The sequence below is a fragment of the Blennius ocellaris genome (genome assembly GCF_963422515.1).
Source record: "Blennius ocellaris genome assembly, chromosome: 16".
In the NCBI taxonomy this organism is placed as follows: domain Eukaryota; kingdom Metazoa; phylum Chordata; class Actinopteri; order Blenniiformes; family Blenniidae; genus Blennius; species Blennius ocellaris.
This window is the reverse complement of record NC_137665.1, coordinates 11592441-11618451: the sequence shown is the minus strand read 5'-3', so window position 1 is coordinate 11618451 and position 26011 is coordinate 11592441. Positions and strand designations below refer to the sequence as shown.

At 44.7% G+C, this 26011-nt stretch overlaps 5 protein-coding genes across 7 annotated transcripts in view; 1 reads left to right on the top strand and 4 right to left on the bottom strand.

The window, feature by feature from the left end:
* Positions 1-115: 115 nt before the first annotated feature.
* On the bottom strand, positions 116-5448 carry LOC308141560 (E3 ubiquitin-protein ligase TRIM39-like; the record flags this gene model as incomplete). Of its 2 annotated transcripts, XM_080511756.1 has the most annotated exons (6): positions 116-1371; positions 2481-2599; positions 2682-2704; positions 2801-3031; positions 4284-4379; positions 4909-5448. In XM_080511756.1, 6 exons carry the CDS (start codon positions 5446-5448, stop codon positions 812-814), a joined length of 1569 nt encoding a protein of 522 aa, XP_080367882.1. In that variant the 3' UTR covers positions 116-811. The 2 variants fall into 2 exon arrangements, with proteins under 2 accessions (XP_080367882.1, XP_080367881.1); XM_080511755.1 differs by having other exon boundaries at positions 2682-3031.
* A 604-nt stretch (positions 5449-6052) lies between these two features.
* On the bottom strand, positions 6053-10176 carry gipc1 (GIPC PDZ domain containing family, member 1). The gene is made up of 7 exons (XM_080510949.1): positions 9978-10176; positions 9118-9655; positions 8848-9033; positions 8490-8670; positions 7989-8101; positions 7818-7899; positions 6053-7738 (listed from the first exon to the last, which is right to left on the bottom strand). The coding sequence occupies exons 2-7, from the start codon at positions 9406-9408 to the stop codon at positions 7587-7589; spliced, it is 1005 nt and encodes a 334-aa protein (XP_080367075.1). The 5' UTR covers positions 9409-9655; positions 9978-10176; the 3' UTR covers positions 6053-7586.
* Positions 10177-11699: 1523 nt separating this feature from the next.
* On the bottom strand, positions 11700-15363 carry dnajb1a (DnaJ heat shock protein family (Hsp40) member B1a). The gene is made up of 3 exons (XM_080511397.1): positions 14826-15363; positions 13463-14046; positions 11700-13357 (listed from the first exon to the last, which is right to left on the bottom strand). The coding sequence occupies exons 1-3, from the start codon at positions 15034-15036 to the stop codon at positions 13127-13129; spliced, it is 1026 nt and encodes a 341-aa protein (XP_080367523.1). The 5' UTR covers positions 15037-15363; the 3' UTR covers positions 11700-13126.
* A 1790-nt stretch (positions 15364-17153) lies between these two features.
* tecra (trans-2,3-enoyl-CoA reductase a) lies at positions 17154-25054 on the top strand. The gene is made up of 11 exons (XM_080511030.1): positions 17154-17952; positions 18590-18641; positions 18818-18862; positions 19007-19110; positions 21024-21139; positions 21391-21496; positions 21628-21700; positions 21789-21832; positions 21918-21975; positions 22063-22151; positions 23330-25054. The coding sequence occupies exons 1-11, from the start codon at positions 17785-17787 to the stop codon at positions 23501-23503; spliced, it is 1029 nt and encodes a 342-aa protein (XP_080367156.1). The 5' UTR covers positions 17154-17784; the 3' UTR covers positions 23504-25054.
* Positions 25055-25177: 123 nt separating this feature from the next.
* Positions 25178-26011, bottom strand: part of samd1a (sterile alpha motif domain containing 1a) — a 7329-nt gene continuing 6495 nt past the window's right edge. For both annotated transcript variants that reach the window (XM_080510986.1, XM_080510987.1), the window contains exons 6-7: positions 25632-25746; positions 25178-25509 (exon numbers count right to left, since the gene is read on the bottom strand). In XM_080510986.1, coding sequence (XP_080367112.1) covers positions 25363-25509; positions 25632-25746 — 262 coding nt within the window. In that variant the 3' untranslated portion in view covers positions 25178-25362. The remainder of the gene's footprint in view (positions 25510-25631; positions 25747-26011) is intronic.

The window sequence follows — 26011 nt, the reverse complement described above, 5'->3', positions numbered from 1 at the left end:
TTACCCAATAGCTGTGGTCATCTTGGTTACCCGACCAGGCACACGATCACATTTGTAAAAGTTAGATTTATTTCATTCCATTTTACAGGTTCAATTTAAGTTTACTTCTGCTGCGCCATGAAAAGAACAAACATAAAACAAGCTCTCCCGTTTGAGGAGTTAGGTTAAATATAGTGGTGTCAAATGGCTTCATAGTTTCACAACATCTTGTTTAAGTCAGATTCTTCTTGGCAATGTATATGGAACACACTTTAGTTTCATATCTCCTTCACACTGATATTTCAATCCACACAATCTTGCTGTTCTGAACTGTCTAACTTAAATGATTACAGCTCCTCTCAGCATGACAACAAAGACATAACTTTAGCTTGAAGCTCGGATAACACAGTCCGTGTCTACATTTCATGATTACAGATCAGATGAAGGTCATGCTGTGTGGGAAGTGGCAGAGTTCAGGGCAACACCTTCTTTTTTTACCATTTGTACCGTCATGGAAGGATAGATTAGTGGAAAACCAGGTCTCAAATGTTGAGGCCACCCGTTTAATGAATATTACAATTGGTTTTCAGTTCTAAGCATAAGACATGAGACCATTTGTCTTGAAAATAAAAGATCTTGTTAGAGTTCTTGTGGTGTAATCTGTGTGCGTGTGTCATAATATAAAATATGTCCAATACCAGCTTTCAACATACATGTTGTGCTTTATGAACAGCAGTGAATCAACAAAAGAGCAAAATCAAACAATGAATACAGTTCATTATATTGTTCACATGCAGCATCACGTCCGGTGGTTTCCTCAGATTATCTGAGATTACCACGAGGCGCTGTTCCACACGGCCACCTTGACGGGGCAGATTTTCAGAGGCTTGGGGTTGTTGCTGTTGATGTTTGCTCCGGGGCAGAAGAAGGGGAACATCTTCTCAGTGAAGAAGTCGGTGAACGTGTAGACGGGCGTCATGCTGACGGGGTTGGAGAAGACCACCTCTCCGGCTTCGTAGTCCAGCTGCACCCGGACCCGCGTCAGCTCCCCTTGCAGACGCAGCGGCGTGCTCGGCCTCGTCATGGCGGAGTACTCGCCTTCGTAGCGCGAGATCATCCAAAAGCCGCCCTCGGGACAGCCCGAGATGCGGCCTTTCCTGTCGATGGATCCCTTGACGACGCCCAGCATCCAGTCCACCTTGTCGCCCACTTCCACCTCCCAGGCGTGGCGCCCTGAGGTGAAGCCCTCCGAACCCAGCACGAACACAAAGTGGCCGAAGCGTTCGGGATTGGCCGGGAGCTGCTGCAGGGAGCCACTGTTGGCCACTCTGGTGAGGTCCGAGGAGAGGGACAGCCAGGAGTAGGCCGTGTTTGGGTCCAGAGTGATGGGAGCTGAGCGGAGAGACGAAAACTCAAAGGGTTCAAACGAAACTCACACTAATTTAATGATCAAAAACATACAGACTTCAGTGCATTAATTCCATTCTAAAATTAGTCTTTACCAAAACTGTACATCAATTGTGCCTATTTACCAAAAGATCAACCTTATTTTAATAGGTTGTATTTAGAATTGTCTTATTTAGATATCAATATAACATTTCTGCATCCAATTGATTAGATGCTGATACATCATGAATATCATCAATCTCTAAAAACAGAATAAGAAGAGCTGAACGTATAGCCAATAATACAATCCTTGTAGAGGTATTGCACTCTCCAATTATAAACTCACATAGGGACAAACAAGCTTTTTGGAGCCTTGCTGGGGGGGAAACTCCACCTCAATCTATCACACACACTCCTGCAGTATTACAACACACTGATATCTTTGACTTGTAGAGTATGGTGAATAGTAAGAGTCCCAAGAAGATTGAATACATCCAAAAAGATCAAAACAATATGAGGACAACATATTGACAAGATGACTTTAAATCAGATTGGTTTAAGTCACGTATTTCCTTTTCTACATTTTTGACTGTGTTTTAACTGTAACTTCTATTCATGGCTATTGTGTCGCAGTGTTTGCAAGTATATATTGCTGTGATATAATGCAAGACACATTTACTGTAGTTACCTGAGGAAACATAGTAAATCACTACAGGTTTTAGTGCAGCTTTTCAGAAACTAATAAAAATATTTTCTGTATCTGAAGTAACTGATTTATTTTACATTGGCGGGAGTTTCATAATCTTTAGAGATGTATTTTATTTTTACAAGAAAGTGAGGAAAGCTGTGGCCCAGAATATCAGTGCTTTGAATCTCAATGCACATTTGAGTTTTTTCAACCTATTTTACAGCAACGTGGTATGACATGCACCTGAAATTGTAACAAAAATTTGAGATTCAAATGCTCCTCTCAAGCACAATTTAAAAATAAATCAAAAATCCCACCGAGCAGAAGGAATTATTTTTGAATGAATAACATCTGCTCCAGAGCAACCAAACTGGTTTTCACCAAAAAAACAAAAAAACAACCGATGTTTAAAGGTTGAAGTGCTTACTGTACTGAACCAGCTCTACCATCTTCTCCCACACATGGTACTTTAGGGAACTGACGTGTTTGGACACGTTTATGAGAGCACCAGACACTTTTTCTGGATTCTTCTCTGGGATCTGTGCTCTGTCACAGGAAAGCAAACGGGAATCAACCAACACTGACCATCTCATGAACAGAAACCGTGAAGAGTGGGTATTGACCCTACCTTTTCTTAGTGTTGGCATAATTCTGAAACGATGAAACAAAGACTTTAAAAAAAAAACCCACTATCAGATGAATCCAGAGAAAGACTGAATGAAAAGATTTAATAAAAAATCTACTTACCTTCAGGAAAACGGCATCACTGGATGCAATCTCGTTCTCGATGGCAATGACGGCATGAGAGAATGTGAGGATATCTCTGGTGATGCTATCAGATTTCTTCTTCATCAGCTCTTTCTTCTCCTCGTCCTCCTCCTTCAAGGCCGCCAGACGAGTGGCTTCCTCTTTCTGCAGGAACTCTCGAAGCTCCTCGAACTCCCCTCTGATCAGCTTCTCAGTGGCCTGAGTCTGGTTCTGACACACAAACCAGGACAAGGCAATATTGGAAAAGCACCGAATAAACTCTGTTCTTGTAATCTCATTCTATTTTGCCACATTTATGATCAATCCCATCCGTTATATAAGCAGCCTTGGCCTGTTTTAATTGTAATCTGAAGGACAGGACCAGCAAGTTCCTCACAAATGAGCTTTGATAAATATGCAAATGATTCATCAGTCTTCAGTCTTTCACCAATAGAAGCCCTGAGTCTGTGAAGCACTGCAAAACTTTCCTCAGCTTAATTAAAATGAAGCTCGCCATAAACAGTACTTTTGGAGCCAAAGAGGAAAGATTAAAAGTTAATACTATTCTTCAGTGTGTGAGATTAAAAAGCAGTAATGTATTCAGAAATCTTGGCGTGATCATGGACTCTGACCCGAGTTTGACCAGTGATAACAAAATATTCCCAAAAGCAGCTTATTATCACCTAAATAACAGAGCGAGGGTTTAATGCTGTCTCAGCAGAATTTGGAGGTTATTCTATTTATCTGTATTCGGTCGTCACAAATGGAGAAAATGGAGCATGTCAGTGCAGTTCCGAGCCTTCGCACTGGCTTCCTGTCATACAAAGAAGAGATTTCAAAATATTCAACCAAAACACATCTCAGCTCTTCGGTTATGAACCACCCCGACTCCTCAGGTCATTTCAGATCAGATCTGCTTTTATGTTCCAAGAGGACCAAACATGCAGGAGCTGCTTTTAGTTTGGAAACAGAATGAGTTCCTTTAAAACGAAGCTGACGACGCGTTTACTGCTGCCTTTCAATGAGGAAAATATGTATTCTACATTGCACTCTATATTAAACTCTCAGACCTTTAAGCACTTATTTTGAACGTTTTAATTGCTTTGATGATTTTTGTCTCAACCCATTTTCTTTCTTCTGTACTCTTCGGGCTTTCATGTGTTTATCTTTCCTCATTCACATTTCTTTTGTTCTTACCAAATATGCACATTTGTTATTGTGCTTTACAAATAAAGCTGCTTTCCCTTGCGTGTAGAGATCCTCAATTAAATCTCTTGATGCTCAAACTGAACAAGACGGTAATCCAATCAGGAATCATTTGTCATATTGTGCAGTCATGGATTTTTTGATGTTTTTTTTTTTTTCTTCTAACACCCGGGCTGACTTGTTTACACACCAACAGCGAGTGGCTCAGTCTCGGTCACAGTCACGTCAGCAGTCATGCCGGTCCTCTTGTGTTTGGTGGATCTGTGTTTATTGATACCTTGATGTGCACAGTTGTGTCATCACACTCTTGCTTGGCTTCATACAGGCACCGCAGGTTTTTCTTCAAAGGAGTCAGCTCTTTCTTCAGCGCCGCCTGAGGAGTGAAGGGCGGTGGACAAACTGTCAGAGCATCAACATCTCAGGTCGCGACTCCGACGCCGACTGCTTTACCTGGAAAAATGCGTTTAAACGCTCTAACTTTGCAGGACTGCTGCAGTGCGGACGTCAGTGAGGTTTCTCTAGAGTTTCAAACCAGTTATTCATCCATCTTCAATACTGCTTTTATGCAAAGCTGGAGCTGGTTGCAGCGGACTAAAGGTGAAGAGAGGTTTCACCTGGGGCCGGTTGCCAGGTCGTCACAGGACAAACACACATTCACACTCTCAACACGCACGATGTTGGACTGTGGAAGGAAACCAGAGCACCTGGAAAACTCCTACATACGCAAAGGGAGAACATTGAATTTCCACACAGAAAGTTCAAACTGGGACATCACCAGTCACGACACTAATGTCGTGACTGGTGACCCCCCCCCCCCCCCCCAACGGCTTAATGAGAGTTCCCACGTTTCTCTCTCGTCAAACCTTGTGTTAAAACATGAGAGATGAATAGGAAAACGTTACCTTGAGGTCTTGGGCTCCTTCCTCCAGCGGACACACTCGGTGTCCCTGGTGTTTCTTGGACGTGTGACACACGCAGCAGAGGACTTCAAAATCATCCACACAGAAAAGCTTGAGCGCTTCCCCGTGCATGACGCATTTATCCTCGACTATCCCGGCTTCCTCTGCCGCCCCCACCGCCCCGGCCCCAGCCCCGGTCGTCCTGCGCTCCTGCTCCCTCAGGAAGGTGTCGGCCACATTCTTGAGGGCCAGGCTGACCGTGGGCTCCGTCAGGGAGCATTTCCTCCTGCAGATTGGACACTCGCGCCGGGCCTTCTTCTTGTTCCAGAACTGCTGCAGGCAGGCCCGGCAGAAGCTGTGGCTGCACTTCAGCACCACGGGCTCCCTGAAGATCTCGCAGCAGACGGGACACGACAGCTCCTCTTCCAGCATGGAGCCCGAGCGCGAGGAGACGGCCCGCGGCCGCAGGAGAGACGCCGCCTTGGGCGTCTGGAAGAAGGAGAGTTTCCCGGGCTGGGAGGAAGCTCGTGGGCGCGACGCCATGTTGGTGCTCCCGTTCACGTGGAGCCCCGTGGCCCGAAGGTTCGACGAGTCGGTTTCGGAGGGACAAGTGTCCTGCAGCGAGTCCACAGAGGGCTCTGGACACGCCGTCTCGGCAAGCAGGGGTAGAGAAAAACAGGGACTTGAAGAACTGGTTTACTTTACTTCTAGTAAATAAAGGACATGTCATCATCCCCCATCTGTCAGCTTCGCAAGACCATCGAGGAAACGGGTACACTTGCGTTGCTTTAAAGTATAAAGAAAAACAACTTTTGAATCTCTTGTATATCTGACTTGTCTGAGGCCTGTAAGTGACCCTGGTGAACTGGCCAGACACTATCATGTGTAACAGAGGGCGATCTTATTACATTACCTCTGACGGCCTGTTGATACTCAGTGATTTCACCATCTAGTTAGAACTCATCTATATTTCAAGAGGCATGTGAGAGAGAGAAAAAAAAAAAAAACCCACAAGCACAACTTTGGAAAACATTGTTTCTAACAACCTGATCTGAATGCAGAGTTTCAAATATTACCCAAGTCTGTGTGTCTGCAGGGTTTCAAATGTATCCCGATTTTGTTTAGTAAAAACAAACAGAAGCCACTGTGGATGTTATTGCATTATATTTGGACGTTGACAGTGTAATACAAAGCCATCAAAATACTGTATTCTTCATAGTGTTAGTGTTCTAGCAGTGGTGTCATTACATAAGCCATTTAGATATTCATGACCTCTGAAGAACGAAACAAAACTACAAAACAGCTTCATACATTTGGATAAATTCACGAGGTCAGCCCCAGATCATTTAAGACTTGAACTGAGTAGTTGGTGCAGCATTTTCCAACTTTTATTCCTTTCCATGATCAACACAAGCACGATGAAAATCATTGGGGTTCAGTTGGCTCCAGAGACTTCAGTTCAACGATACGCACCTGAACATAGACCTCAAACAAAAAGTAGAAAATGTCCAAAGCAATTAAAAGAAATGAAGGCATGTTCTCTCACACAGATCCCCCCCCCCCCCCGAACCATTTCATCTCATTACTCGTCCCTCTTTAATACTGCTCTACGTAATAAAGTAGTTGCAACACAGGTAAATTAATTTGTCTGTTATACGAACATTGTTTGAAAATAGACGTCACATCACCTCATATAAAAGCACTAACTATTTAAAAAAAAAAAAAAAAAAAAAAAAAAAAAGTCAACACGATCCACAAACCCAGGAGGGAATCTGCTTTTCATTCTCGTAACACCATCCAATAAAATTAACACTGATTTCCTTTAACACTGTCGAACGTATGAAACGGGGAAATGTGCTTCTCGCTACGGTTAAACGCCATTACACCGCGGAGTGTTAACAGTGAACAACCTACACAGATTCTTTTTAGTCAAGAGCTACAGTTTACGACGATCCCTCAGGAAATAACCTCTTCTCTCTCTCTCTTTTTTTTTTAATAACTAAAATAAACTAAAAAAAATATATATAATTACCCCCAGCAGAATTCATCATGGAGAAATAATGTAACAGCACATGCTTGTACAAATGACCCATCACAGTAACATCAAGTGGTTCAGGACGACACTGAACTGCAGGGAGTTCGCTGCTTTGTACTGTGCAATCTGTTCACTTCTCTGGTTGGTTTACAGCGCAGTGCAACACAGTGCAGTGTGGAAATGGAAGCCGCCCGTTACGCTAAATAACAAAGATCTACTTTGTGTTTGCAGTAGTATTGAACTCCTCCCATGTCGTAAACCTTTGCGGTCTTCATTCCACTGCCAGCCACGACGACGACGACGACGACGACATGCAGGTCGATGTGATGCGGTCAAAAGGGGGGAGAAAAAAAAAAAAAAAAGCTCGTCGGCGTGCTTGGAGTTCCTGGAAAAAGCTGGAAGACAAATAAAAGCACTTGGGAAGTCATCACAGTCACCTTCCTCTTCAATTAAGTGGATAATCCTCTTTGTCAAGGCCAAGTCTCCCACAAAGGTACAAAGTCACAAAAATAGAAAGAGTATACACAAGCAGAACAAAAAAAGAAAAAAAAACTAATGCGTGATGGTAGTGTTGTGTTTCCTAGTAGTGCTGAACATGGAGGGTGCGACACACAGGCGGCTCCTTCTGCTCCAGTAGTTCATGTGGTTACACTCGCCCGACTTTTGCGTCGCCGATGGCACCCCAGACGTCAAAAACAAACTCGTCGGGGAACGCAAAGTCTCCCAAAGTTTCATCCAGAGCCTCCGCAAACTCGTCGGGGTTCTTTTTGTCCTTTCCCAACTCCACCATGGTAGCAGCTGAAACGCAGGGGGGGGGGGTCAGTCAAACTGAGAGTCACACATCAAACAGAACCCAAGTCAATGAACACAGACGTACCAAGCTCACTGTCTCTGATGCCCATGTAGCTCTCAAGCAAGTCGTCCACCTTCTCAATGGCCTTTTCTTCAAATGCAGAAGGCTGAAGAGACAAACTGGATTAATTGTCTTCCACAACATAGAGACAGACGTTGGGGGGGGGGAAATAAATAAATAAATAAACAAACTCACCAGTTCCTCCACAGTGGCTGGACCTTTGGAGCGCAGGCGGAGGGTTCCCCTGCCGGTACCCAGCTGAATCCCTGATGCCGACCGAGACCCTCCAGACCTCTGACTGATCATATCTGCAGAACAAGACTTCAAAGTTCTAATTGACCAGCTCAAGATCACATCCCATCACATTTCTAAATGCCTCCACCTCAGCTGTGAGTCAGTAAACAGGTTTGTTTGGTCATGTACCGACAACAACACCAACTTCAGTGAATCACAGATGTTCTTTTTTTCTTATTATCTATCAATCTCAACTCCACAACTGAAACCAAGACAGGGTGTGAAGGACATGTGAAACTGGGACAATCCGCAGTGCTAAGCGCCAGCAGGCAAAAGGTCTATGGCCACAATAGATGGTTGTAGAAGTTCTGAGAGAGCAGAGTCTGTAAAGTACGTACAGTCTGATGAGCTACAACCACATCAGACACACTAAAATCATTCCGCCTTGAGCTCCAAACCCACCAAAGGCTTTGAGAGGCTCCACCAGCTTGATGGTGAAATCCTTCCCCTTGGGCAGCTCCTTCAGCATCTTGGCTACTTCATAGTGTCGACAGCCAATGAGGCGATGGCCATTAATTGACTCGATCATATCCCCCACATTGATGACCTGGATCTGATGGATGACGCTCCCCTCGCGGATCCTCTAGTAAATGGAGAAAGAAAAAGGAAAGAATAAAATTCCACCCCCCCCAAAAAACAACAACACTTAACCTAAATCGAATCACTTGTCATCCCCAGAAACTATTCCGGGTCACATCGCAGCCTGTGGATGCTTCAGTCAATAGAAGAGCATTATCTTGTCCATCCTGCCACTCCTCACCTTGATGAAAGCGTAGCCGGCGCCATTATCGGTGATCGTCAAACCTAGTGCATCCTCCCCTTTGTAGATTTCTATTTCTTTTTTCTGGCCTTTGATGTGGGCGAAAATAAAGTCCTCCAGCCCGATTTGACCTCCCAACAGTTTGTCCATGTCCACCTTGTGTGTGTTCAGAGTACAAAACATCACCTGTGAAGAAACACAGACATCTAGTTTACACTCGACCTCAGCGTCTACATCCGGCCATACATCACCAGCAGTGAGGTGCCTCACCTCTGCTGGAGGTATCCCAAAAGCCTCGCCAATCTTGGCGTAGAGCTCCCGCACGTTACTGAAGCCCTCGATGCGGCCCGTGGGGCTGCCGTGGGCGAGCTGGGTGTGGAAGATGAGGCGAGGTCGCATGCTGTTGGGCGGAGGGGGCAGACCTTCGGAGGCGGCGCCGTCTCCCATCCCGACGCCGCCTCCATCCAGGCCCGCCACATTGAGACCTGCGCGGATGGGTTCCGCTTCCTCGTTCTCCACCAGTGGGGACGCCTTCTTCCTTCTTCCCAACCCCAGAGGCATAGTAATCCAAGGAAAGGTGGGTGCAGAGGAGGAGGCTGCTCAGGGGTAGGGGGGTGGGGATGTTATGCTACAATCCAGACCAACATACACCTGCTGAGCTGAATCAGCTGCAGGCCTGTGAGAGGCAGTACTGTCCTCTGGACCAGCGTGGAGGCCGTATTACCCAGGCACAGTGTGGATCTGGAGGTGTGCACATGAGAGCAGCTCACATCGCTCAGCTGTGGAGTCCTCCAGCATGCAGAGGGAGCTGGAAGAACACACACGATCGCTCAATATATCACGTTTAGCAAGGTAATCATTTCACATCACGGCTTTTAGGTGTGTTGGTAAGCTCCATCATGCACTAAATCCAACTTAACTTTAACTCCAAGTTGTGATTTGGACACTGTGTTTTCAATTGAGCCAAAACAGCTGCTAGCTTCTTCACTTCTGACAACTACCCGGCTGATCTCTATTTAGAAACTAAAACAGTGAAAGGTAAAAACTCTAGTCAATTAGTTAATTATTGAGATGTTTAGGTTTTTTAAAAAACGCGCAAAGAAACTTGTAAACATGACAGTCGTTCTTACCGGAGAAGCACTTTTAGCCAACTGTCGCTAGCTCTTTCCTGCTAGCCTAGCCTGCTCGCGCTGCTGCTTGTTTCAGCTGTTAGAAAACACAACCAGGCGGCTTCAGGGGGAAGTCTGGTGTCTTTAAAGTACTCGTCCTCCGCCCCGGAAAGGTTGACTTGGCTCAGTGTGGCTGGCAGCAGGTGAACCGGGGTGTGTGTGTGTGTGTGTCGGTGTATGGTGCTGGAGAATTAGCTTTGTGCCAGCCCAGCAGGGGTGGAACGATGATGCCTTCAGGGCTACTCGTAAACCCCAGCTCCCAATGGAGCGCACACTGAACACATTTAAGTAATAGGACGCTACTGTGGACGTGATTTTAAATTCCCTGACGCTTCAAATGCTCGAATTAAGTGTGCATATCAGTAGCACTTAAAACATTGCTGCACGCTTTATTTTATTGCTATATGTCGATATTTAATATCATACACTTCATACACTTTCCCTCTGGTGGTTCTAGAGCGTAACTACACCTGTCTGTAAGTAGAATTTTAATTATTCTACTTTGTTCCTTTTTACTTACTCTAAAGACTGGTCCACGTCGAGAGTTCGTTTTTTTCTCTTTGTTTTCATTATCAGTGTGCATACTGTATGGATACTCATACTGGAAACCAGTAACTAAGGACTTGGTGCATTTTACAATTCTCTTTGAAGGCAAGACAACTTGTTTCACAAGATTGGGCCATCTAGTGGTCACTTGGCCTCACTACAACACAATGAGACCCAACATGACGCAAAAGTGGATGGAGAGTTTTTCTGATTCCTGCAGGGCGTTTTCCATGTTGATATGACGACAAGACAGCAGAAAAGACACAGGTTCATCCAAAAAACATAGATAAGACATAGTACAGGTGATGAATTTAGATTAGCTGAGGGCATAAATGGCAGTGCACGTGTGTCTCTCTTTGGATAGGTGGTTTGTCCAGGGTGCATCTTTCATGTAAAAGGTGTGTCAGACAGCAACAGCTCATCCAGAGACCTCACCCACACAAAGAGGGTGGAGTACATACACCTGAGCTTCGATCTCTGCACTGACTGCCTGTGTATCAAAGGATTGGCTTTAAATTCTGACTTCTTGTTTAAAACTCTTTGAATGCTCTTGGGCTTAAGTACAACTCAGATATACTTGGAGAATATGAAACATCCAGATCCCCGAGGACCTCAGGAAGACGTTCACTAAAGTGGTCCCAGTCAGAAGAAACAAGGTGCAGCAGCTTTTAGTTCCTATAAGCTCCTTACCTGTGGAACAACCTTCCTGCTGACACACTCACTGCTTTTCAATCAGACCTTAAAACAGTATTATTTCTTTCCAATAAACAATGGATTTTGTATATTTTTTACCATAATCCAAATAGTTGTTACTTTATTCTGTTTTTTAATGCTTTTCTTAATCGCCTCATTTTTGATGGGTTTGCTTCATAAAGCACTGTGAACTGCCTGTCTGAATAAAACATTCATGAGTCACTGTTTTTATTTGCCCACAAATGCCAAAGTAGTCTGGTTATCCTGAACTCCTGGCTTTTTAAGAAGCAGTAAATGGAGTGATATTTTCAAAATCCACTTTATGCTCTCCGAGCCATTAGGATTCCTACCACATTCTGGATGTTATACAAGCGGGAAAATAAAGTAAAAGCGCCCTTTGAAATGAAAAGACTGAGTCATAATTGATGTGGTATTGGACAGTTTCTTTAATGTGGAAATGCAGAAAAAAAAAAAAAAAAACATCACAGCATATTTAAAAAAAATGTCCATCCTGTTATCAGATCATAAAAGCTTTGTTGTTAAAAATCAGAGTGAGTTGAATGCCAACCTGAGGAATCGGAGGAGACGAAGATGTAAAACAATAACATGCTTCCTATAAAAAAGGAAACTACTTAAGCAGCTTTCGGAATTCAGAAATAAAGTTAAATTAAGAGATGACACATCTCTACATTCAAGTTCAACCACACGTTTGTGTCAGAAACAAATACGACGGTCGATGAGGACGCTTGCTCACCCTCTGACTGTCACGTCGACACTGAAAAATCCTGTAAAAATGTGCAAAATAAACAAAAAGTCTGCGGTCGGCAAACGCGAAGAGGCGTCGTACAGCTTCACCTGATGGTCCAATAACATGGCAGCCATTTTTGAGGTCATCAGGGCCGAACACACAACGAGGCTTCCACACTACAGTGATTCAAATCTTTACTATTGGTCTTTCGGCACGTTTCTTTGGCTCGCGTCACTGACAAGCTTTTACCGATTTAAACCATTAAAGTATCAAAACGTGCAGCTTTATCATTCACATAAGAAAGATTTGAAAAACTATACTGCCTTCGCTATTCACATGAATTATATTGGCACTGCCACACCTTCATATGCCTTGATGTAGGTTTTTATTTGGTTTTAGGTCAAATGCTGCTTTCCTCGTGTGCGTTCACGTTTCCTCTTCCTGTTGCACTGGTCACAATATGCCTGATGTGTCCAAGCTTAGCAGACACATCACATTTGCTTTATTGTTGTTGTTTTTTTTAAACACAAACTAATGTATGACTGAGTCACTTCACATATGTCACACGGAAAGGTTACTTTTTACATCGTACTTGGTGACCGTGCAAGTGGGAATTCTCCAGCTGCCCGTGAGGTTGGAGCACTAAAAATCAGTAGAAATGAAAATTTTTAAAAAAAAGTTACTTCACAACACTGAAAAAAAGAAAATGTCTGCTACAGTCGCGAGTCGATACCCCCCCGAGGTTCCACAGTGTTTAAGCCTTAACTGTCTGACTAATGTGATTCTAGCTACATTCACGCATGCATCAGGGCACCTGAGGTATTGTTAAGTGGCTGGCTGCTGTGTTGCCTTAAAGCACTACCTGCAAACATCTGCTGCGAATCCAAATCCTCCGGTGAGTGCCGTTTGATTTACTGTCAACTCTCTCTGCGGTGGTTTGTCTTTCTCCTACGCTCCCGGCGGGAAAGTGACAGATTTCCTGAACTGCCCTGATTTTGACTGTCTGAAGGCGGAAGACCCCTGAAACCCGCAGCTGCCCTGAGCCGGACCCATCTGCGCCAGAAGATTACTGGAAATGTTTGAATTTTGCGACGTCGGGGATGAAACGTCAGTCCTTCAAGCTTCACGGCGGGAGGATTTGCTTGAGCGCGTCGCGCGAGCTTTGGCCCAGCTTGTCGGGAAACTTGACGGTGAAGTCCAGAATCATGTCGCCTCTCTTCTCGGGACACTTGGACAGAGGCAGCCCTTCCCCCGCGATGCGCTTCTTCGTCCCGGGTTTGACCACGTCTGCCGAGGCCACGGTGATGGTTCGCCCATCCAGCGTGGGAGCGTTGACTGTACAGCCACACAACGCCTGAAGACAGATGGGAGAAAAAAAAACCCCCAACAAAACAGTCAAGGACTAAAACATTTGGTTTCACGTCAAATCTGTAAAATCACACGACTTGCGTTCGCTCACCTCTCGAAGTGAGATTTTTGCAGGGTAAACTATGTCCGATCCCTCCCTCCTGAACAGCGGGTGGGGTTTGTCCTTCACCACAAACACGACGTCTGCGGGAATGTTGCTGGGAGTTTCGTCCCCCTCCCGGGGGAAGGTGATCTTCGTCCCTTCCTTCCAGCCGCGCTTGATGTCGACTGTGAGGATCTTGTCTTCGCTGCGCACGGTGCGGCCGTCGGGGTTCAGCCTCTTGCGAGAAATCTTCATCTTCTTCGTGCAGCCGGCGAACACCTCCTCCAGGCTCACCTTCAGCTCGTGCACCACCGGCGGGTCCTTCTTCCGCTCGCGGGCTCTGTGCGGGCCCCCCGGGCGGGACTTGAACGGTCTGTGAAAGCCCCCCATGCCGCCCATCCTTCCCATGTTGAACGCCGTGAAGGGGTCGTGGATGTCCATGTCGTCCTCCCCGTTCTGCGAGAAGAAGTGATCGAACGGGCTGCGGCCGCCAAAGAACTCTGTAAAGATTGCATGAGGGTCTCCTTGGAAGGTGTAGTTGTAGCTTGGACCGCCGTGTCCCCCGCCGCCACCGTCGGCGGAGCCTTTTAGTCCTGTCGGACGAGAGGAAAAAAAAATAAACATGGGACACATTCAGGGAGATCTGTCTGAGGAAATCTCACAGAACACCATGGAGAAAATGCCAACTCCACATGGAAAGCCTCTGTGTGGACTTTAACAGTGTCATGTGATCAATTTCAGTCTGGAAATGAGTAAATATATGCCTTTTTTTAAATTAATTTCAAGATTGTAATTAAAGACAAAATAATATTAAGACAGTTTACCGCCATTAAAATGTATATAACCTTTAAAAATCCATTAAAGTGACAATCAAACCATTAAATACCTGCAGGGCAAGAAATCAGCAAGCTGCTCGTCATTAAAGTCCCTATAATCTATTACTTTAAAATATAATGCCTTCAAAAAGTTAGTTGTCTTTTTTTAATTAAGAAAATGAGCATTACAGTTAACAGGACCGATGTTCTTTGCATTCAGGTAAAATGATTATTATATCCCAGACCGCTTTAACAGACTGACATAAAATACAAGATCTGGTTCTTTCCAGCAGGTTCCACAGCTGCATCTATTATGTGTGTGTGTGTGTGTGTGTGTGTGTGTGTGTGTGTGTGTGTGTGTGTGTGTGTGTGTGTGTGTGTGTGTGTGTGTGTGTGTGTGTGTGTGTGTGTGTGTGTGTGTGTGTGTGTGTGTGTGTGTGTGTAAAATCAATTACTGTTAATAGATCAACGTTGAGCAGTGTTAAAATAACCAGGCTGCTCCAGGGTGATGCTGCTGAGGCCACATGTCATGGTGGGAGTGTGCCGTGCAGCGCTACCTTCTTCCCCGAAGCGATCATAGATGTCCTTCTTCTTGGCGTCACTGAGGACGTCGTAGGCTTCCGCGATCTCCTTGAATTTGTCTTCGGCTCCGGCGGACTTGTTCTTGTCCGGGTGGAAGCGCAGGGCCTGCTTTCTGTACGCCTTCTTGATCTCATCCTCCGAGGCGCCCCTGGAGAGACCCAGCACTTTGTAGTAATCTTTGCCCATCGCAGTGACCGCTCCGCTCCGGCGTCTTCCTCTGCCTCATAAACACACAACCGGAGCGCGACGTTCAGCTACGGACTTGCATGTCCTCCCCTCGTCCGTCCCTCCGTCCGTCCGTCTCACGGTGTCCGTGGGTCGGTGGAACCGCCGCAGCTGTCACACCGCAGCGGACAAATAGCTTAGCTTGCTCCCCGCTGTCAAGGTTGTCCTCAGAGTCTGCTCCCTTTACGAGACGGGTGGGTGGGAAAATAAATGTCCCGTAAATTAAACAAGCATGGTGTAAAACAACGTGCAGCCGAGAGGAGCGGTAGAATGCAGGCAGTGAGCCGTTACCTCACCGGGGGACCGGGGGAGCCGCGCCGGAGAAACTTCTGGAAGCTGCTGATGTTCGTCATCACCGCCGCGCCAAGAGCGCGCTCCCACCCGAGACCGTTCAGCCCGAGCAAAGAGTACTCCCCCCAAGCCAAGAGCGTTCACCCCCACGCGTTACGGGAAGGCGCTTTAATCACCGTAAACACTAACAAACACGCACAAACACTTCACACGAGATATATTTTTGTTAATTATAATTGGCAAATATTCCTTTAAAAGAATTGTCTCGCTTACTCAAACTGTTTGAGTTTTAAGACGCACTAATACCCGTTACAGCGCGTTTTAACGTATTGCGCATGCGCACAAGCTTGACTCCGAGGGCTCGACATAAAAACCAAAAGCAGTAAAATACCCGGATGAATACACAAACATTGTGAAAAGGCATAAAATAATTCATTATTAAATCCTGAAATTGTAAGGTTTTGAACTGTTATTCATACTCTAGTCTTATAATATTATTTTTTATCATAAATCTAGTCTATTGATTATTGTTTGTTTTTTTTATTTATCTATTTGTTAGTTTGTCTTTTTCAAACTAAAATTACAGAATGCGTTTATAGCGAAAACGAAAGAACCACCAGGTGGCCAATTAAAAAATATAGTCATTCTAATCTATCACTTAATAAAATCCACAAACAGGTGAAGAGTTGACCTGAAGCTCCGATATGCTATAATGTGGGAAAATACTTTTGAGTATGATGTACATGCATTTCAATAGTGTAAAGATTCATTGTGCTTACATTCATGATGACATAACTAGCTGTTTGAATCACCTGTGCACATGAAAAGAAGCTCCTCTTATGTTGACGTATGTCAAAAGTTTCACTGGTTACACAGTGCTCTTTGGTGCCTACCAGAGGCAACCAGTGGAAATCAATTACATACCAAGCTGGAGGGGTCACCAGTGACAGTCCTGCACACTGCCTGGCTGTGGAGGTGAACCAGTAATATTCTCATTAATCCACACCTCATGCTTTTACACTTGCACCAAACAAATCAAGTGCTTTCTGACACAGTCTATACAAAAACCAGAAATGTTGATAATTTACACGAAATTAAGCCGCAAAATCCCCTTGTTGCAACCTTTACTGGCTACGCTGTGCGCTGAGTGTTTGAGAGGGCGTCAGTTAGGCCGATAAAGTTACAATACATGAATTTGTATGAGAACGATAATGTGACATCCTAAATGATTGAAAATACAAATGCAAGATTCAATTGATGTGCTCAAGACTGAATGGAGATAAATAACCTGTCCAGCTGCCCACTGTGACGGCCAGTGCTAAAGGTCACATTACATCAGATCATGCTTCAAGTGTTATCATCTTTCAAGAAGAAACAGGTTCATTTTATATATTTAGGGCAATAGTCTCCCATTTCATTGCTGTTCTTGCGAAGACTGGTATTACACATTATTATGTTTAACTGAGGAATATTTCAAATATGAGGCTCAAAGGTGATCTTGGAATGCCCCCGTAGCCCCTCGGCTCACTGCAGGGTTATGCTGCTCCTGCTTGTTAAAAATAGAACCCTAGAATATAGATATGCAGTTGGCCGTGTGCAATGATGAGTCGACCCCCGTGCGACGAAAGGCATCTCCGATCTTCACCCAATCAGCATTTTCTTCAACCCTCCTCCCACTTCAAACCTCCTTAAAGTATTTTTGAAATGATTTGGCACTCAAAGCCGCGCAGGCCCCCGAAATAACCGTGTTAGCCTTTGTTCTTGTGCTCAGACGCAGAGGGGCTCACAGGTGGCCTGGGGGAGGGGGCCAGTGTTGGCATGTGGGGACCGTCCGCCTATGGCTCCGGCTTTCAGAAGGGACCCGTCACTGTGCCGCTAAACAAGGGGCAGACTGCACAAAAGATGTGTCTTGCAGTTCCAGTGAGGGCGTTTTGGCATCTGTCACCGGGTAAGGCAGTGTGTCGCTTCCCAAGGTTACCAAGCCGGTGCAGAGCAAATCAGGCGACTTATATTTAGCCTTGCAAATGGCGCTCTATGGATTATGCCTTAGGGCTCTCCAGTTTCGTCTTCAGTGCGTTTTGTAGCATGAAGGAGGGGGGGGTTGTGGATCATGAAGAGGCTGCTGTTCAGGTGAGGGAACGTGTTGGCCGAATGGTCTAAAAGACCAATACTCCTTTCATTTCACCTCGCTTTCTGGACTCCACTCTGTCTCTCATTCACACCCGTCATCTGGGGCCGAAAGCACTTCTGCTCTTCTGCTTGTGGTCTTCTTCTCACCCCGTCGAGGTGATCGGGGGGAGTTTTAAAAGACTCTTGCGAGGAGGAAGTAGGAGCTGTACCATCAAGAGGAGAAACCAACATTTGTGCACATACGGGATTCTTTCGTCATCCTGCTGAGTTTTGGGATCAAACACTGCCATGGATGTACTTGCCTTAGAGGCAAAGACTGGAGGAGGACCAGAAAATGAGAAGAAATCCGCCCCGAGGCCAAAACCCAAACCCCCGAAAAAGGCCAAAAGGATCGTCTACTTTGAGGTGGAGATTTTGGATTTAAAGACTAAAGAGAAACTCCTGCTGCTGGACAAGGTGAGTGCCACGGATAATGAGGAGTTATATGACTCTCACCTTTCATATGAGCTTTAATGATTTTAAAAGGACACATAATGACGACGCAGGAGTCAGACTACAGCTACAAAATTAAGTTGTGCACATAAGTTACCGTGCCAGGTTCAGTCAGCAATTTGAAAAATGGCACCAAACTCTATTTCAGACTTAACGATTTTTAACTTTTTATAGCATTGCCCAAATTAGCAATGACGGATCACTTTGCAGTGCAGTAAAAGGAGACTTTTGAGCACGTTGGTGCGACTAACTTCACAAGTTGTAACAGGATGTTAATCGCAGCCATTATCAGTTAGGTTTTCTCTTGAGCAAAGGCTGTTGTCAAGAAGTAGTAATGTTCTATTCCAGCTACAATTCTGTCCGTGCTGCAGGCCGGCAGCCGCACAGACGCGATCAGCTGCTTGTGTAAAAAGAGTGTTGTGTTCACAACACGGGGGCTTGCGTTACAGACGGAAATGTAAAAATGCAAGTCCGACATTTCTCAAAGAAGGGAAACATCAGTAATGACAGTATTTCTTTGAGTATTTTTAGTACTTGGCGTGAATGTCATTAAAGAAGTGTGTGAACAATTGTGTGTATTCCATTTGTGCTTTGATTGTAGGTGGAGCCAACTGCCACGGTTTTGGATATTAAGGCTTTGTTTCACAAATCATGTGAGTAAGTCAATAATACTGATGTTCTGGATCAACCAAAAAAAAAAATAAATGTCTTTAATTGTCGTTGATATATTTTCCAGGTTAAAGTAAAATATCTTTTGTTGATGTAGACTTCGAGATCAAGTTATCTCTTCATGCTGCTCTGAATAAAATTCCTCCTTACATTTTGACAGATCCAAAGTGGTATCCAGCCAGACAGTCCCTGCGCTTGGATCCAAGTATGTGTGCCACAATATCTTCTTTACATACGGCGAACTGTGAATTGTTTTTTGTTTTTTTTTGTCGACGAGTGTTGTGATGATGTCATGTAACTTTGTCCGGTCCTGACGTGGCTGATATTTGTGTGCCATGACGTTTCCCAGAGGCCAAGTGTCTGAGGGATGAAGAAGTACTGCAGACGCTTCCGGTGGGAACCACAGCCAGCTTTTACTTCAGTGACCTCGGACCCCAACTCACATGGGGGACTGTGAGTGTGCCTGTGCAAGAACACACAGTATTTATGGACAAATAGTACATTAGTTTAGTTTATTTCACGTTTTATTTTCCCCCCAATTTAACTTAATTCAATAAACGTACTGTTGGAAAAAGAATACTTCAGGAAAATAACTTTTTGGACATTTTAACATTTAATTATCTACTTTCAAATACTTGATACCAAAAACTTGAAACTAAAAACTGTTAAGTTTCTCGGCGGTGGTGGCTTGGAGGTTAGAGAATTGGACTTGGAGTCAAGAGTTTGCAGGTTTGAATTCCACAGCTGACGTGTCGCTGCGCTACTGTGCATTGGCTAGTACATCATGCCATTCCACATGTGTGGAATTGGCCACATGTGGGGGGAAAAAAGGGGATTAATAAAGTATGAATGGTTTAGTTTATTAGTTTTAACAGATAATTTCAAAGTCACAAAATTGAAAAATAAACTAAACGTTTGACACAATTCAGTTGGAATAAAATGAAATGGACCAAAGTCAAATTTATTTCATGACGTATAGCTTAAAAAAATCCTCTTTTAAAATGTTTTTTTACCATAAACACTACGCTGATCATTCATCTCATGTCTTTCCCGTCACCTCTTTCATGGGCACTGCGATTAGATATTGTTATGATTTTTCATATTTTGTCAGATTTTTTAAATGAAAGCATAAATCAGGTGACCTCGTGCAGACTGGAGGTAAAAAAAAAAAAGTGCTTTTCAAGACAAATGCGGTGAAACATGGCCGTGTTTATATCAATGTATAATAAGTACAAAGTAGATATGCTGTGGTTTGCTATTACGTATATATGCAAATTATGAGACTCCCCTATACCGACTCATGATTGAATGTTTTGGAGAAAAACAAGATGATATCATTTTACAAATATGGTCACCTGACCTAATAAAAGGTTGTATATGAATACATACTCATTAAAGCACAAAAAAGAAAACAACTCCTTGCTTTGATTACACTATTTTGACTATTTGTAATCTGTTATTTTCCACACATGCTGATTCCTCCTATTTATTCCTCAAACACTGAATTCATTCATAAAGTCTATTTTAAGTTCAGATATTCCTATGCTGATAAATAGCATATTCTTCCCTACCGGGGCGCCGCCGTGCCGCCGCAAAGTCAAAGTCCCACTTAATTTGCTGAACCATCCGAAACCACGGGAACTGTCTTTTAAAATTCTTGTCCTTTATAAATAAACAGACACCCTCTCACCTACTCAATAACTCTTGATTATAAATATCGTTGCACAGTGACAGATAGAGGTGATTTGCCGCGGGTCGTTTCTCCCCCTCCTCCTCCTCCTGCTCCGTCTGCCTTCTGTCCGAGGACATTTAATCTCGTGGCCCCATTTCTCCCAAAGGTGTTTATCCCCCTGACCTCTCACTTGCCTTTCACCGTACCTCTTCACCCACCCTTGGCCACCCAGCCGGGTCTGTTTCGCCGTCTTTCCCGACCCTCGGGGCTTCGGGCTGATGCCGGCGCCCCAGCAGAGATCACCGGGAGCTGCTGACTCAGGGATCCGTTTCCCTCTCGGCTGCGCTGCTTCTCTTGATCATAATCATTTGTGGATAGCAGGTATTACAGGATGCCTCGGTGTCTTGTCTGCTGGTCGCACAGCAGCGGCCTTAACGTGGTTCGAACATGTGCGACGTGAGAAGTCGAGGCGTCCCGGTGTCAGTTTCTGATTAGTTGTTAAAGAGGCCGGAACCACGGCGGTGTCGGTTGCATGTTCTGCTTTTGGCGGAGTGTCAGCGCTGGCAAATCCTGGAGTTGCACCGGTTGGGGGTTTATCCAATCCAACAGATTAACAGTTCAAATGGTTATTTATCAATAATGGCCATAAATGAACGCAAAGATTAAAGCTCCTCTGTCTCCTTCCTCACCTCAGGTCTTCCTCTCAGAGTGCGTTGGTCCACTGGTCATCTACTTAATGTTCTACTTCCGCCTACCCTTCATCTATTCTCCAAAATATGACTTCACCACCAGCAAAATCTGGGTCGTACAGTGAGTGTCTGCTTGCTTGTGTTTTTTTTTTTTTTCGGGGCTCTGCTGTGACGTCCGGTGCCACAGGCCTCGCGCAATCCAGGTCCTTGACACAGATCCCTCCTCGACATGACAAACAGTTGAAAAGCGTATCGCTATGTAGACACTGAGTCAGGGCCAAGTGTGACCGACTGCGTTGTATCAATCACAGCTTGAATTCCGTGTGTGTTCGTGTGCATGCGGTTTTTTTGTTTTTTTTTGCCCTGCTGCAGCTTGGCCTGCATGTGTCACTCCTTCCACTACATCAAGAGGATCCTGGAGACGCTGTTTGTTCACCGCATCTCCCACGGGACCATGCCTCTCAGAAACATTTTTAAGGTAACTGCTCGGGCACACCCACGGAACTTCAAGCGTCGCATCCGTCACCGCGTTCTCGGAAACCTCGACTAAATCTACGGGGAGCTCTTTTCAGACACTTTGACTTATTATAGTCCTACTTTCTATTCCAGAACTGTGGCTATTACTGGTGCACCGCAGCTTGGATGGCATACTACATTAACCACCCTCTCTACACCCCACCCTGTAAGCACTGACCACAGCAGTTCTCACTTTAGCTCATCAGTCAAAGTTGACTTCCACCTTAATCCATTCTCCTGTGACACGCTGACAGATTACGAGCAGCAGCAGGTGAACGCGGGTCTTTATATTTTCCTGGTAAGTTCAGCGTTCTGTCCAGGTCATCCGAATCCAGCGTCTTGTCGTGCAGACGCTCATGTTTTCATGACTTCCACTCCTGCAGTTCTGTCAAGTGGGGAACTTCTCCATCCACGTTGCACTTCGGAACCTCAAAACTTCAGGTGACGCATGAACATAAATAATTCAGCATTGTGATGCCTTGAGTCGAGAGCAAAAGCACAGTGGAGATGTTTTCCTCATCGTTTCAGGTTCAAAAACCAAGAAGATTCCCTACCCCACTAAAAATCCCTTCACGTGGATCTTTTGGCTGGTCTCTTGTCCAAACTACACATATGAAGTGAGTGGCTACACAGAAAACACGTTATATAATGCGTCATTTAACAATAGAATGGTGAGCTTAGAAAATTCTGTACATTTGGAATTTACTGCTGATTTTTTTTATACAGCAATAATGTCATGGTTATGAAATATTAGTATTATAGAGTATTATATTTTCTAATTTCACTACTTTCTATTGATAATGTTTTTCAAATTTTTCTTTACTCTTTCTCAATGATGATGATTTAGTTACAAAGGATCAAATAACTGAAGCTACAGAATTTTACTAATTCATGATTGAGTTCTATTGATGATGATTGCAATTTTGTTGCTTTGAATGTAATTCGTAGATATTTTATATGGAGTTCAATGTAGGATATTGCTTTTTATTTTAGAAAATAATAAAGCTATAGGGTATTTTTTACTTTTTATTTATATGTCTGAGTACATTTCAGAACTTTTATTTGGGTAAAGAAATTAAAATCTGTACTTCTTACATTCCAAAATCTTCTCTCAACTTAAAAGAAAACTCTTGAAAACAAACAAGAAATCTTTTACTCGCAACCTGAAATAATATTTCCAATTTCCTTGAATACAAAATGTTTGAAAATCTCAAAGTACAGGAATATTTAAAATTTTAAATAGATTCATAATAACCAACATTATTTATTAATCTAATAGCAATGATCGGTAACACCGGATACTTTTGTCTTATTATCATAAAACTAATCTACTAACAGAAAAATATTATGTGAAAAATTAACATCGCAAAATAATTTTAAAGGCCCATCAAGCCGAAAGCTACTCACACCAAACAATGAGGACAAATAGAATTTCCATGGTGTTATTAATCAAACTATAGCGTCTATTGAGTTGACAGACTGCTGCAGTTGTCAAAATTCACTTTATGAATTTTCCGTTACAATAATGTGGTTAAACTAAATAAAAACACAAGGAGGATGCTCTAAAAAAAAAAGATGTATTATCATGTACACGTTGAACGATGCAAGTTGTTTGGTTTTTCTTCATTAGAATATAACTTCATATAGAGAGACTGCATTTAAACGTTTTTAAATGAACACACAAACTGTTAAGTCTTCCAGTGCTGGAGTTCAGGTGTTGCTGCCACCTGCTGGCCACATGCAGCACCTGCACGCATCAGCCCGACTCACCCTGTGGGGAACTTCTTGCTTGCAGGTGGGCTCCTGGATTGGCTTCACGGTGATGACCCAGTGCGTGCCCGTGGCCTTCTTCACCCTGGTGGCCTTCATCCAGATGACGGTGTGGGCTCGCGGCAAACACCGCAGCTACCTGAAGGAGTTCAGAGATTACCCCACCCTGCGCTCCTCCATACTGCCCTTCATCCTGTAGCGCCGGGCATCCCAAAGCAGCGGTTGCTACGTCCATCCTACTCCTTTGTGATTGGACCCTATGTTTAAATGCATACATGCGTTTTGGTCAAACGGACTGTGTGTATCAGTTTTCACCCCCGAGAATCACCGAGTGTGGGATTGGCGAGTGTCGGGACTGTCTGAGACTGAGAGAAGCGAGTGAACAGCAGCAAAAGTCTTACCTTAATGTTGTATGTCATATTGAAGAGACAGAATGTCCTTTATGTTTTTGCTACTTTTATGAGTTGTAAAGATAATCAACGGGGAGTGCGGTTCAGACTAAATCTCATTACTTTCACAGCTCTTGGCAGTCTAATCAGTGGAGATTCCCACAGAGCCGGGAAAAACCAAGAAGCTAATCTGCATTGTCAAACTCGTGTGCAGCCTGGAGCTGCTGGCTTTGTGGTGTCAAGCAGCTCACTCTGATTGGACTGATCCTAAAGCGACCTTTATGCTACGATAGCCATTGTATCCAAAATTGTTCTGATACCCGCCGGATGTGCCTCTCACAAACCGCTCAAAACAATGCTCTTTGTTTGGGTCAAACAGCGCCTGGATAAACTTTTATATGCATTGGAACGTTTTTCTTCGCGACAAATCCGCTGATCCATTAAGTTACGAGAAAATCCAAAGCGTCCAATGCAGAGACGAGAGTTTTTATTTGTGACTCTGGTAGAATTGTCCGTCTTACAGGTAAAAAGATGAGAAGGTAGGCGAGAGATGTGGACCACATCGAGTGGAATGTTACAATTCAAGTGGCTGGTTTAGATCAAAACACAAGGCGAAACCGGACAAAACTCCGAACAGATGAGAACATTAAGTATTGCATTTCATCAATATTGCTGCTTTGTAAACAGGCGTCGAGCAGCTGGATTGTACAATAACATTTCTTGGAAGTTATTACTGTTTTCCTCATGTATAAAACCATATTTCATGACGCTATATATTTGCGTTGTTGGTTTTTTTCTGACATTGTGCCCTCAAATGTGACTGTAATGTTGGACCACCATCCTTTTTAATAAGGATGGAACAAGAAAACAAGATGAGATCAGGTAGTAGTATATCGTGTGGGTTATATCTCAGCATTGGAATGAAACTGGAGACATAAACTAAAACAGCAGCTATCAGTGGCTTAATAAGCCAGGAATCGGACTCGCACATGGAGCCTTGACTTATTGAAACATGTTGAAGCCATTCTAAACAATGAGAAAACAACACACACGTGTGCTTTTGTGTCCATCTGCGTCTTAAGAGCAGTTCTGAGGACTTACGGAATAGCAGATACAGAGAGGACACTCGGAACCGATGGAGACTTTGGCCGCAGCGCTACGCAGTCGTGTCTGCGTGGACCCGTGGGCCCAGAGACGGTCCCCCGCATGGAAGCAAAAACTCCGCCCCCTCACCCCACCCTTGTCGCCAGCTGTAGCAGCCAAGTGTTTCAACTATTGCAGGGAGGGCGGCGGCGCTCCACCTTGAAAACACACTGCCAGTGTGGAAGTCCGTTTCCTCGGCGGAGGTGAAATGGAAACCAAAGATCTTGATGAGAGGTAGGATGACTGTCTTTCAGTTTCTGGTCATTCTCACAGTGAATGTGACTCCCACCTCTGCCTCCCCCCCCCCCCCCCCCCTCCACACGCTGCACGTGAAGGCCGGCGGGAGGCAACTAGATGAGAGAGAGAGAGAGAGAGAGAGAGAGAGAGAGAGAGAGAGAGAGAGAGAGAGAGAGAGAGAGAGACAGAGAGACAGAGAGACAGAGAGAGAGAGAGAGAGAGAGAGAGAGAGGGCACTGCATGCATGTCTGAGTCAATGCAGAATCGTCCGTCGCGTCTATCTCCTCCTTCAGAGGTCTTCGTATTCCAGGAAGTGGGTTCTCTGCAGCACTTTGACGTGGCGCTCGTAGATCTTGAGAGCCGGGCCGAGGCGGATCGACAACCCAGTCAGGACGTCGCTGCGCTGCATGAGGAGAAGGGATTTCCCATCGATTTCCTGCAGAGGGTCAAAACGGGTTTTTGTACTTGTTGACGCGTCAGCTGAGGAGATAAGATGTGTGTGTGTGTGTGTGTGTGTCGCGCCTCTCCATGTTCGGGCCCGTAGGTTTTTGCACCGACCTGCGTTCGAAACGCCACCGCCTGCTCTGGGAACCCCGCGGCTGAGAAGTAGCCGGCCACGTCGGCCACGGTCCACTGCAGCAAGTTCTGGCTCATCTTCTCCTTCTTCACCAGACTGGAGGCACAAGCAACCGGAGATCAACCTGCCGCCACTCACTGTGGCGCTGCCTCGACTGATTAAAGATACTCTTCAGTCCATACAGGCGGAATCGTGATGGCAGACGATCGGCAAGTCCGACATGGGAGCTGAGAGGCAGGTCACCTCGCTCACAGCGAAGGCAATTACTCTTAAAAGGCTCAGAATCTTGCTCAGTGTCGCATTTCAGACATTTTTAACTGAACTTGACTGAACGTAAAATGTTAACTGCACGTAGATTATT

Coding starts and splice junctions, on each gene's coding strand:
- gipc1 (XM_080510949.1), bottom strand. CDS start 9,408: ATGCCTCTGGGGTTGGGAAGAAGGAAGAAGGCGTCCCCACTGGTGGAG. Junction 8,671..8,847: donor CCGGCTACGCTTTCATCAAG/GTGAGGAGTGGC, acceptor TCCATTTACTAG/AGGATCCGCGAGGGGAGCGT. Junction 7,900..7,988: donor CAGCCACTGTGGAGGAACTG/GTGAGTTTGTTT, acceptor TTGTCTCTTCAG/CCTTCTGCATTTGAAGAAAA.
- dnajb1a (XM_080511397.1), bottom strand. CDS start 15,036: ATGGGCAAAGATTACTACAAAGTGCTGGGTCTCTCCAGGGGCGCCTCG. Junction 14,047..14,825: donor TGATCGCTTCGGGGAAGAAG/GTAGCGCTGCAC, acceptor CTCGTCCGACAG/GACTAAAAGGCTCCGCCGAC. Junction 13,358..13,462: donor CAAAAATCTCACTTCGAGAG/GTGAGCGAACGC, acceptor ATCTGTCTTCAG/GCGTTGTGTGGCTGTACAGT.
- tecra (XM_080511030.1), top strand. CDS start 17,785: ATGGATGTACTTGCCTTAGAGGCAAAGACTGGAGGAGGACCAGAAAAT. Junction 21,140..21,390: donor AGCAAAATCTGGGTCGTACA/GTGAGTGTCTGC, acceptor GCCCTGCTGCAG/CTTGGCCTGCATGTGTCACT. Junction 21,497..21,627: donor CTCTCAGAAACATTTTTAAG/GTAACTGCTCGG, acceptor TTTCTATTCCAG/AACTGTGGCTATTACTGGTG.